Source organism: Polistes dominula, unplaced genomic scaffold, assembly GCF_049000335.1.
Source record: "Polistes dominula isolate Pdom_NZ unplaced genomic scaffold, Pdom_raw_medaka contig_22, whole genome shotgun sequence".
NCBI lineage: Eukaryota > Metazoa > Arthropoda > Insecta > Hymenoptera > Vespidae > Polistes > Polistes dominula.
In genome coordinates this window covers 3,768,440-3,782,187 of record NW_028300966.1, presented here as the reverse complement: position 1 = coordinate 3,782,187, position 13,748 = coordinate 3,768,440, and the positions used below count along the sequence as shown (strand labels likewise).

The following is a 13,748-nucleotide window of genomic DNA, read 5'->3' as shown; positions in this document are numbered from 1 at the left end:
AGGACTATGCCAATTTTGTTATTATCTGTTACCTTCATAACTAGCTTTATAAAATCTTTCGCATTTTGTGACTTGGATGTTAAAATATACGCATATCTAGTAAAATGATCCATTAAAAGGTATAGATATTTTTTCGTTGATCTGGATCCGCCAAATCCTCCAATTATATCAATTGATATAATCTTGAATGGCTCTTGTGCGGATACTACATGTGGCATCAATCGATATTTCATTTGTCCTCTTGATTTGTTCTTTTTCGTTACTGTTGTTTTCATTTTATTTAAACCAGCATAAAGATTCCGGATGAAAGCGATTCATTTTCCCTTTTTTTTCACAAATTTGACATGGTCTCTTTTGTTGTTTTTTTTCTGAATCCTCTTTGGCGTCTTTATTAGCAGTCTTGTTTTTTGTATTTTTCTTTTTTTCCATATATTGTAGGCTTCTTAATCTACGGATCAGATTTGTGGTAGTTTTTAATTCTTCTCTGTCGATTTTGTTTATTACAAAGTCTGGTAATCCTAACGCAATAAGATCAATCAGAGTGCATGTATCAATTGATTCATTTATATCCAATAACATTTTTTCTTTCTTGAATGCGTAATCTATAAATGATCCGTTTATATATTTATATCGAAACGCATACCTTACCGAAGGCCAACCTACGTCTGCATAAATCGTGCAGAAACTATTCTTCCAAATTTCCCATCGCGATTTTATTGAATGTTCTATAAGCATACAACTGTACCAATCTAAACACGAACCTTCCAAAAATAGTCTAAAAATTTCAATTTTCTCTTCATCTTCATTTATGTCTAAACGACTGCATTCTTTTTCGAATCTATTTAACCACTGAATTCCGTTAACATTCTTGCCTGTAAACTTTTCAATTAAAAATCTTTCGGCTACATCCTTTAAATTATTTCGCTTTCTTTGTGGGTTATATTCATTGCTTATTTTAGAGACAGCTTCCCACATCCTTGATAAATTATAATCTGTTATATTACATTTAGGTTGTGACTTACTCGTAATTTCTTCTAAATAATAGTCACCGAATTGCATATTTCCTTCGTCATCTATATACGTTTTTCTCATGTTTTCATCTAGCGTTATCAAAACTTTCGTAGATTGGTTTCTAAATTTCAGAGTGGATATTACTCTTTGAAAAGCTTCTGTTTGTAAAACATCTGTGTGAATTGGTGCATCTTGATATTCTTCTGGGATAGCATAAGTCTCCCCATTTACCGTCTGGATAGAGGTTATGGCATAAATATTCTCTTTTGAATTCTGAGGAGCCTCCTTTAGCACGAATTCAAAACGTAGAGTGTTATTGAACACTGTTTCAAAATCGCTCATTGTTCATGAATGTTTCAATCAGCAGAATGTTGTTTTATAATGTTCGTCTATTCTTTATAGAATTTAATGGGTAAATAAGCTGAACTGTGTTTTACTACAAAAAAAAAGGTTATATTTATTAAACAATAATAAAAGCTTTCTTACATTATTTAAAACTTTCTTATCTACAAAATGGAGAAACGATATTTAAGCCTATTCTTCACTATCTTTCTTTCATTTCTTTAACTTCTTTAACTTCTTCAAACTTCTTTTTCTCTCTTCTATATCTATCTAACCTCTATATCTCTCTCTTCTACCTGTATCTTGTAGTATATTCTCTTACCACGTGACTTCAATTGTCTTAACGACAATTTACGCGGCAAAATTTAAATGGGTTTATAAAATAGTATCTGTACTGCTTTATATACAATATATATATATACAATATTTTTATATAAATTTATTATATAAATATTATACAAATATATTATTATATATATATATATTATTAGTTAGTTAAAATTCTAACTAACTCCAGAACTTCTACTTGTCCTTTTTTTGTTTTTTTTTGTTTTTTCCATTACAATACTCGAGAACGTTGCGTTAGGATTTGTAGTTGAATTCAGTGATCATTATAATATACTAAAAAAAAAAAAATTATTAGAGAGAAAAAAAAAGAAAGTAGCTCTTGACGTGTCGATTTGAGGCACCCTTGTTGCCCCTTGTTCTCAGTAATATAACGATTTTCAATTTTAGTAGCGGATTAAAACCGAACCAAAAATGAAAGCTATTGCCCGAAGAGTGGTATTGATGTACTCTCGATTCACGTAAAAATTTTGTTTTTTTATCGTTTTCTCGTCGAACATACTAGCACAGATTTTATTTTTATTTTTAAGAAATGAAATATAATAATAATAATGAATTCAAATTATAGTTTCCCATATTTAGTCGATTCCATGCTTGACAACCATATCACGTAGAGTATATCCAACAAATATAATCTAGTTGTAATCTTTCTCATTTATCTCCTAATCGTAGATAATTTCTACCTCGTTATATATATAGAAACCCCAACCCCACCCCACTCCTTTTAAATTAGAATTAGTTTAAAGACAGAAAATTAGAATATAATTAAAATAATATTTAAAATTTTATTTTCACGATCGGTGATAATGCCATAAAGTAACATTTTTTAATGGAGTACTGTGTTATACGCAATTTAAAAAAAAGAACAAAATAAACTATATGAACATTTAGTAAAAAATGACAAATTTTCAAAATAGCGTACTAATCGTCAATTAAAACTTAGTCGATAAAGTAGAACTATTAACACTTGATTTACGGACTGAGCTAATTTGACTCATTTCACATTTTTTTGAGATACAAACTTAAATATTATTTTTTTTAAATATATATGTTGGTTTTTAGTTATGTAATGAAATATATTAGCATATACAGGACAATCATCCTGCCAGTAGTTCTTTATGGTAGCGAATCGTGATTGCTTACGTTACGGGACGAAAAGAAATTTAGGATTTTCGAAAACAAAGTTCTTCGTAAAATCTTCGATGCAAAACGCGATGAGGAAACGGGCGAATGGAGAAAATTCCATAACGTTGAAGTACATCGATTGTACAACAAACCGGACATTATCAACGTCGTAAAATCACGCCGATTAAGATGGGCTGGTCACGTGGCGCGCATGGGGGAGGATCGAACGGCGCACAAAATATTGGTCGGTATACCAAACGGGAAAAGACCACTAGGTAGACTGAAACGTTAATGGGAGGATAATATTAGAAGAGACCTGAAAGAAATAGGATACGAAGACCGCGAATGGAAGGATCGCGCTCAGGGACGGGAACAATGGCGGGATTTGGGTATTTGCGGCAATGAACTTTCGTGTTCCTAATGCCAGTTAATAATAATAATGAAATATATTTAAATATTAATTCCTAAACTCTACTCAATCTTTCATTCAAACAATGTTTGTAAGTCATTAAAAAATAATAAACAAAACATCTGTAAATCTAATGTTAAATTTTCACCGATCGCGAAAAAAAATCTATCTAATGATATTATATTATTAATATTAATTATTATCCTTTTTCTTTTGTTTTTTTTTCTGTTTTTTTTTCCTCTATTCAACAACGAATCAACACAGATCGACTCGGACATGGAATCGGACACATCGGTATTCGATGTGAAATCTCCTACCCAAGAAAATGGCCGTAGAAGTTCTACGTCTACCAACAACAACAATCCTTTACCTGGTGACACGAATCCAACCCCAGGTAGTCCACCTAAAGCTGTACGCAGTAATTCGGAGAGTCAAAATACACCGGAAAAAAAGTGCGTCACTACGATGAGCGGTAACAACATAGCGTGATACTATCAGAACTTCCGTTTCGAATTTCAATCGAGTCTGAAAAATATCTGGGACAGTGCTCAGAGATTTTGGTGAAATTTCATAAAGGATTGGACAACAATTGGATATTATTATTATACAAGAATAAGAAAGAAGGGAAGATAAAACATAACAAAAAAGTTACCGAGAAAAAGAGAGAAGAAGAAGAAGAAGAAGAAGAAGAAGACACGTCATGTTTGTATGTGTGTGTGTGTATGTTGTGTGTGTGGGTGTTTTTTTTTTCTTTTCTATTTTTATTTCTTTTTTTATTTAATTTTCGTTAAGTAACATCAATCTTAAGAATCAAATTAAAAAAATGAATATACTTAACGAATGAATTAACGAAATTAAAATGAAAAAGTTCGAAAGTAATTGAAAAGAAGAAAGTTTGTTTATCGTAAGAACTTTTAAATAATTCTCTACAATTTTTTTATAAATGAAAAAAAGGAAAAAGAAGGAAAGAATACTTCAATTTTCATACTTTTTCTTCGAACTATTGTACATTCAACATTTTTTTTCCCCAAGAGACGAAAAAATCACAGGGAAGAAACAAAAAGATGATTTAAATGAACAAGTTTATTTATTTTAAATAGTCAATATTTTCTTCTATTCTATTTTTATATCCCAGGATAATTAAATTTGCGTTCCTGGATGAGATAAATCTAAAAAGAAAAAAAAAAGAAACTACCTTACGTTTATTACGAAAAGCCAACAAGAAAAATACCCTCCACTGCCATTTGGTGAACCATCGAGTTTCGTTGGCAAATTAATTGATTTTTTGATAGTTTTGTTTTTTAATTATATTTAGACACATAGAGTTATTAATAATTTATTTAATTTGTTTAAATTGGCACGTGTGTGTTTGTGTGTGTGTGTGTGCAAACACATGCACGTATCGTCTCGTTAAAAGTACTACGCTGTTATTTTTCTTTTTATATTTTTGATCATTCTGCCGTAACACACAAACAAACAAAATATGTCGATTTTTTAAGAGAACGAAAAATTAATTACCAAATAAATAAAAAAAAAAAACAAAGAAAATCCGCACGCACATAGGAAAAAAGAAGAAAAACCAATCAGATCTAACAGAATTGCAAGAAAAACCTACGTGAACGGTAAAATACAAAATGACTAATAAAAAACACTGTAACCCGAGGCTGGTACGAACGAATGAAAAAAAAAACAAACAAATTAACGTAAACGAACACAATCGTAATTAAAAGTCGTAAAAATTGTGAAATTAAAAAAAAAAAAACAAAAAAGAGGTTAAGAAGAAGTTTAAAGGAAGAATTTTTCCGACAAAGATGACAAGGGCGAGAGATTTATTTTTTTCACGCACGAGAGAATAACCATTTCAAAAGACTACTAATTATTATGAAACATTTTACGTAAAAAAGTATTTATTATTAAACTTTAAAAACTGCATATATATATATATAATATCCCCACGTGTAGTAGTTTAAACGCGACGCGTGTGTGTGCTGCGTGTATACGGCTTTTTTCTCGTATGCTTTTTTCTCAAAATGTGAGAATGAAATATTAAAAAAAAAAAAAAAACAAAAGGGAAAAAAAGAAGAAACCAGTTAAAAAGAAATGAAAGAAAATTAACCAAAGAAAGAAAGGAAAATATTTAAAAAAAAACGAAGAAAATGAAGAAAAAAAGATCAGAGGAGGATAGAATGAAAAGAATGATTTCAAAATAGCATCTAATATTTCTATACTTTTTAAAGAAGTACGAATAAACAATAAGGTATTTAAAAAAAAAAATAAACAAATATATTATTATTATAAACTTATAGACACTCTTTTCTCAAACGAAGACATATCTCAAGATTGTTCTGGGCTTTACTTATTAGTGGAATGTGATTTAAATTTAAAAGAATAAAAAAAAGAAAAGAAATGAAAAGGAAAAACAAAAGAAAAATAAATGGAAGAATAATTGAAGAATCAAGATTGTAACACGAAAATAATAATAATAATAAAAATAATGCGAATAATTGAATACGAACAAGCGTTGTAAGGTGTGTAATTGGTTATATTGGCGTTACTTTGTTTATTTATTTTTTTTTTAATTTTTTTTTTTCAAATTAAATCAAAAATTACAAAACGAAAAACGGAAAGAAAAGATGTGAAATAAAATTCGTTAAAAAAATAATTTCACGCAACATTTCTCTCCCCCTAAGGGGTTGTGTTTGATACACTATTCGAACGCATGAAATTGAAAAAAAAAAACAAACAAACGAAACGAAACGAAATGAAAAAAAGAAAGAAGAACCATTCGGTGGAAATTTCGTATGTGGCTAATTAAAAAAAGAAAAGAAAAAGAAGAAAAAAGGAAACATAATTAATTAAATAAATAATTTAAGAACGACGATGTCGCGACGCCGTTTTAGGGCTTTTTAACAAACAAATAAAAAGAAAAGAAAAAATAATCATGCGATTTAGGTAGAGAAGACACATTTTAGGCGCGAAGATTCAATGTGTAAATGTTTGTTTGAATCAAAAAAAAAATTCTAATGTCGAAGAGCGGTTGGTCCCCGATAAATCTCGCTTTAGACATATACATACACATATAAATATATATATATAAATATAATAATGATGATGATTATTATTATTATTATAATATCGCACACGGCGACTCGTTCCTATATATAAGTAGCCGAAAAATAAATAAAAGGCGTTTTTTTCGAACGACTATTTTATGCGATAATTAAAAAAAAAGAAAGAAAGAAAGAAAAAAAAATGGAAATAAAAACGAGTGAGATGGATCATTCGCAAAACACCCCCACCCCGCCGCCATCGCTACCGCCATCGCTGCCGCCACCGCCGCCGCCGCCATTTTTGTCTTTCGATAAATTCAAGTGAAAAATTTAATGTACGTATGTATGTGTGTATTTATGTGTGCATGATGTATACCTACGTACGTACGTGTGTATGTGTGTATGTATGTTTGTATGTATGTATGTGTGTATTTCTTGAGACGAGAACGCGATGACCATACCGTTGAAAAGAAAAATTTACATTCATGGAATTAAAAAGAAAAAAACAACAAAAAAATATGAAAAAAAAAGGGGAAAAATTTGTTTATCAAAAAATCATTTCGTTTGACTTCGTTATGTGACGACTTTTCTTTCACGTCGTTCGTTCGTCATTGGTCGAATAATCCCGACTCGATAGGAAATCATTTTATTCTTTTTTTTTTACAAAATTTTTTAATGCCATAAGTAAAAATATCTGCCATATTCGAATATCAAAAAAGGGACGATTCGTTTGCCTACCGAACTTACATTTCCCCCACCGATAGAACATTCCATCCCCCCTCCCAACCTTTAACTCATTCATGATTTGAATATTTAAAAATAAAAAAATACTACATCATTATTATATAGGGTTTTAAATAGATGCTTTGCAACGCGAATTCGCAGAATATGATTTTAAGAAAAAACGATAATGAACGAGGTGTGTAAAAGGGATTTTCAAGTTTAATAAAAGTTCTTATTGTAATTAGATAGTCAAAACGAATCTTATTTAGTATAACGTCACACACCATTAATTATAAAACAAAAATTTGTGAAATTTAGATGTAAGCTTGCGGTTATCTATTTATTAATTGCGGATAAATATATAAATTAATTACATTATAAGTGATATTATAAATATAATAATAATAATAATAATAATAATAATAATAATAATAATAATAATAATAATAATAATAATAATAATAATAAAAATAATAATGAGTAATAAGAATAATAATAAGAATAAATAAAAGCAACAACAATAAAAATAATAATAATAATAATAACAATAATAAGGGAAAAAAGCGGAGAAATAAGAAAGAAAGTGAGGGAATTTAAATGGAAAAAAATAAAAGAGAAGAAAAAGATTAAGATGGTGGAAAGATGTAAGAGAAAGAGTATAAAGAAGGAACAAATTACCGGCCATACTAAACTAGGATTTTATATCGTGCGAAACTAACAAAAAATAATAATAATAATAATAATAATAATATTACTAAAGAAGAAAATAATAAAATAAAATAAAGTAAAATAAAAAGAACAGTTGAAGAAGATAATGATGAAGATGAAAAAAAGTAGTAGAAGAAGAAAAAGTGAGGTTAAAGAGAATAATAGCTCGATAATAATACTTCAGTGAATCCGGAATGAATGAAAAAATACTATATTATAATAATACAATACCCGCATATGATGAATGTTGTAATTCGCAAAAAGTATGGAGGATTGTGCGAAATTAAAAAAAAAAAAGAAAAAAAAACAATGTAAAGAAAGAAGAAACAAAAATGTCACTGAGAAAAAAATGAAATAATGCTAATTGCCTCCTGGTTTTTGTGTGTCGTAACCTAAAAATCGCGTATATTTGCGGGATTTATCTTGTCCTGTGTACGAAAAACAAACAAACAAAAATGGAGAAAAATACTCACTAATAATAATCTCTCTCACGTGTTGTCTCCCATTTATTTTTCGATTATTCGCTTTTGCGTGTCGGTGATTACTCTGCGACCATAAAACCAGGTGCATCATCTGTGCTGCCCATATTTGCTTTTATAATATCTTTCCTTTTATTTTCTCTTATGATAATTCTTTTCTTTTACAAGAAGAACAAAATTGCAATTCAACACATTATCAACAATTTCAATCTAATGTACATCGTTTATTCATGTAAGAGTAAATATTACATACAAAAAAAAAGGAAAATGGTTACTCTTGGTTCAGTCTGCCATTTTGTTTTTGAATTCGACGCAAAATATCTGGTTGCAGAGATATCCACGACGTGACGATGAGGACCCATAAACCTTAGCAGGCATATTATATTATATTATATTATATTATATATTACATTATATTATATTACATTATATTATATTAAATTATATTATATTATATATTATATTATATATTATTATATTATAGAAAATTCTTGACAACATATTTAAATTGTAAGAAACATATTGATAAGCTATAAATGGCGGCCGACGAATCATGACGAAAACGACGAAGACGAAGACGAAGACTACGATGACGATGACGATTGATATTTTTAAGTAAATTTTGATACAATTTATAAAAGACGCGATACGCTATCGATCGATTGATTTTAAATGCAAACAATTTTTCTATCATCATCATCATCATCACCATCATCATCATCATCATCATCATCATTATCATCATCATTATTACCATTATCATATTATTATTATTATTATTATTGACAGATTTTTCTTCAAACATTTATAAGTATGTATGTATGTACCCATTTATTTACATGCATGCATACATACATATATAATACATACATACATACATACATACATACTTAAACAATCATAGGCTCGTGTCGCTTGCTTATTAAATTTAACAAGTTTCAAGGTAATCACCTTTTTAAATCGGAAAAACATATGAAATTTAAAAACAAATAATTCGTTCGTAATTACGAAACATTTTTAAAACACAGAAAACACAAACCCTTACCATACATCAGTGTACTATCAGTAAGATACACACACACAAACACTTTCTCTCTCTCTCTCTCTCTCTCTTTCTTTCGCTTGTGATTATTATTCATTATTATCCTGCTGTTTCTAAAACGTTCATGTAATTGTTGATTCCTTATGAATCTCACTCTTTCTCTCCCAATTTTTATATATATATCACACCCTTAATCTCTCTCTCTCTCTCTCTCTCTCTCTCTCTTTCTCTTTCTATCTGTATCCCCCAAACACACATTTTCTCTCTTTCTCTCTCCCTCTTAGGACTACTTTAGTCGTGCGATTTTTACAACAAAACATATACTTTCCATATATATATATACATTGTCAATTGACAATATAAATTAAAATAAAACCAAAAAAAATTGTTCAATATATTTACAATATAAATTGACAATGTATAATATTCGAATTGTATATGTAATTAAGAGTTTGTTAACGCACGACAAAAACAAATATGTCCGCTTAGTTAGTCAAGATTTAGTGAAATTTTAATTTAAACGTAATTTGTAACGTAAGTACACTAAAGTATATAAATCTTTAACGATCATTTTTTGAATAGATAAATCATAAATATTTATTATTAATTGTTTTTATGTTATGTTATTTATTTGTTTATTTATTAATTTTGTTTATATATATATATATATAAATATATATTTATATAGTATCGTTTAGACGCTTCTTTTTAAACGTCATATACGTCACGCTGTTAGATAAATAGTATATACGTAAGAAAATAAATAATAATAATAATAATAATAATAATAATAATTATAATTATAATAAAAAAAAGGAAAAAAGCTTATTTGTCACTCGGCTTAATTCGTCAGCACGATTTGAACGAATTTTTGTCCCAGGGCCCCCACCCCGTCGAGAGACTTTGTACGAAAAAATCGCGTCGATGAATAAAAATAATAATAATAATTGGAAATATTTAAAAAAAAGTAACAAATGATCGTGTGTGTGTAGCCAATACGACGCGTCGCTTCGAAATATGTGTACGTATGTATGTATGTATGCATGTTTGTATGTACGTATGATGTGTATATGGATGAATGTACACGTGTGTAATATATATGTATGAATTTCACCGATTACAAAAAAAGAACAAAATAATAATAATAATAATATTAATAATAATAAAAAAAAATAAAAAAGCAAGCTATTAAATCCTCCGACGAGCCGATGAACGTTATTAATAATTATTAAATAATTATAATTATAATATTGAATATAACGTAAAAATGAAAAAGAACAACATAAAATTATGAATAATTAAATCACACTTAACGTTTACGGAGGATCATCGTTGAATTATCGTTGTTATTTAAAAAAAAAAAAAAAAAAAAAGAAATAAATTAGGTGTGACAAATCAATGTGTTTTTCAACAAAAAAATCGACCAGAATATCTTCATTGGAACCCACATATCAGTGAAAGATGTTGTTTAAAACAATATAAAATGATTAGAGATGAAGAAAAAAAAATAAAACAAGAATAAAATCTCATCGAGATCCTTCGTTAACGTAATAAACAATTGTAGCCTAATCGACGCTATAATTATTATTCGATAACGTTGTTTTAACAACATAAACGAGAATATGAATACACAAACAGACACCACACACATACACGAACATTCTTATTAATTAATACCTTTTTAAAGGTATTAATAAGGTATTAATACCTTAATTTAATTAAATTACCTAAATTAATTATTAATACCTTAAATACCTAATTATTATTATTATAATTTATATACATATAATTAATATTTATATAAATTATTATTAAATACCTAATTATTTATTATTATATTATAAATATAATAATAAAAAAAAAAGAAAAGAGGAAGAAGGAAAAAAAAGTTAAATAAAAAAAAAAGGAAAGAGAACAAAATGAAGCGACCATTTTTACGGTTATTTTAAAAATATCACATTACAGTACATTCAAAAAAGTCATACAAATAATTACAGAAACATAATTAGAATTATTCGAAGATGAAAATGTTTAACGTTCGATGTGAATTAAGAGGGTTGTTGTTTCCTTTTCTTTTTTTTTTTTTTTTTTTTTGAGAAATAGAAAGAGAAATGGTGGAGAAGAAGAAAGTAAAGGAAGAAGGAAAAGGTAGAGATTGAAAAATAATGTTTTAAAAATATTTATATATATATATTTTAATTTCTCTTCTGTTTGTCAGATCAAAACTTTCCGTGTATTCTTCAAATATTCTAATCTTTTTAATGTCGATAATATGCAGCAGAAAAAAAACGTCCATGACAACTGACAATAACGATTGTAAGTGCAACAACGCTTTCTTTTCCTCCTTTTCTATTTCTCTCTTTCTCTTGTTACTATTTATCTCTCTTATTCTTTTTTATTTTCTTTCTCTCTCTCTCTCTCTCTCTCTCTCTCTCTCTCTCGCAAAAGAAAAATAAGACATAATTTCTAATTTGTATCACTAAGGATCCTCATACGCGTTAAAAAAATGTAGCGTGCACTGATTCCTAAAATTTTTATGATGACATCATATTCTTCACCAAGAAACAACAACAACAAAATAGAAAATCATACAATGCATATGTTTGGTATTAAATGACATTGTGAACGACAAACTGACAAATTTTTTAGTCAAACGAAAATCTAATTAAACCTAATGATCTTTCATAAAATCTAAATGTCAATACACGCATTGCTAAATATATTTTGAAACGCGTATTAAAAACTACATCATAACGCTTTGCACGATTTATTCGCTTCTCTGTGTATTTGTAAATACATAAATAGATATCGATATATATATATAAAGAAATCTACTAAACGAAAAGAGAGAACATTGACTAAGGGAACGTTTTACAAAGCTTTTAAGTCCTTTGACATTGGGGATGGAAAAGGAAATAATAAAAAGAAATACATACATATACACACGTAACACATCCCAACATACACGTATTATATGATATATGTATTTTGTACTCACTCTGTGCACGAGAAAATACGAATCGCACAAGGCGGTACATCATACAAATGTACAGGGTGTTTCATAAATTTTGGATTATTGAAAGACAAAAGTGGCTATAACTTTGAAAGAAATGTTAAATAAGGCGCATATTTGTATGAACATAATTTATTGTAAGTGTCCACCCTGTTTATTCCTAAAATGAGTTCCGCATATAATGAAACACACTGTAAATAGTTTTCCGATTGGATAGTAATAATTCACATCGATCGACAGGATTCAATAAATATCAAACACATTATTAAAAAACAAAACAAAAAAACTAAAAAAAGATAATAGCGAAGTAAGTATTTAAAATTTGTCTTAAGCAGGCTACGAAGTGCGCGTGCGCGGCAAATTCAAAAATTCGATTCCTTCGATCGTATCTGCCTTGTACGAATCGCTCATTGATTTCTCATTTTCTTGTCGAATTTCGTCACCTATTCCTTTTCAATTGCGTAATTCGTTTTTACGCATGAACGAACAAGGTACCCATATGCAACATATTCAGTGCACTTGCAGTGATCTATTTTTTTACGATGAACAAACAACACATAACCCTTCAATCCATGTTCCTCGAAGTAGAACAAATCGCCGTCTTTTTCTTAATAATAATAATTAATAATAAAAATAAATAATAATAATAAATAATAATAATAATAATTAATATTAATAATAAATAATAAATAATAAATAATAATAATAATAATTTATAAATAATAATAATAATAATAATCAAGCAACGGTGTACGCGTATTGTGATCCAATCGTCTCACGGTCTTGCTAATAAGTAAACAAAATTGAAATTAAGAATTAATACTTATATATTTCTTAGGAAATTATCATTCCCGAATAATTAATAAGCGTATCATAGTGATTTTTTCGTATATGATGTCTGCTGCAATTAATTAGACATGCAACGGTTACCAAAGAGAAGAAAACGATTTATATATATATATATATATATATATATATATGTATGTATAATATATTATATGTATATGTATATATATGTATCGTTTGTTATAGGTTTATTTTTACGTATTCTATTGACTAATTTACAAATTAATGTTATTTCACACATTTTACTTGTGGAACGAGCTGATAATTGCGGTGCAGCACACAGTTATCGCATTTTGCAATTAAAATACTAATGTTTGTCATGCTACGACTATAAAATATTATGTATTATTAGAAAATGGGGTTAGAAAGAAGGAAAATAAACGAGCAAACAAAAAACAAGAGAAAGAAGCATAAGAAGAAGAAAAAGATATGTATGTCGTTAATTTTCAAGAAAAAAGAAAAGAAAACTAAACGAAAGAAAAAATACGACGCGAATTAGGAGTAATGAAAAAAGAGAATTGTAACATATTTGTTGATGGCCAATATCAAATATGTATAAAAGTAATAATAATAATGCAACATTACTAATAAACAAATATTACTAACTTTGTTGCATTTTAATTCTTCATCAATTGCAATTAATTATATTGGTTCA

At 28.1% G+C, this 13,748-nt stretch overlaps 1 protein-coding gene across 2 annotated transcripts in view; it reads left to right on the top strand.

The window, feature by feature from the left end:
• Nucleotides 1-13,699, top strand: part of sff (BRSK family serine/threonine-protein kinase sugar-free frosting) — a 50,530-nt gene extending 36,831 nt beyond the window's left edge. For both annotated transcript variants that reach the window (XM_089173070.1, XM_089173069.1), the window contains exon 13: nucleotides 3,497-13,699. In XM_089173070.1, coding sequence (XP_089029196.1) covers nucleotides 3,497-3,721 — 225 coding nt within the window. In that variant the 3' untranslated portion in view covers nucleotides 3,722-13,699. The remainder of the gene's footprint in view (nucleotides 1-3,496) is intronic.
• Nucleotides 13,700-13,748: the final 49 nt, after the last annotated feature.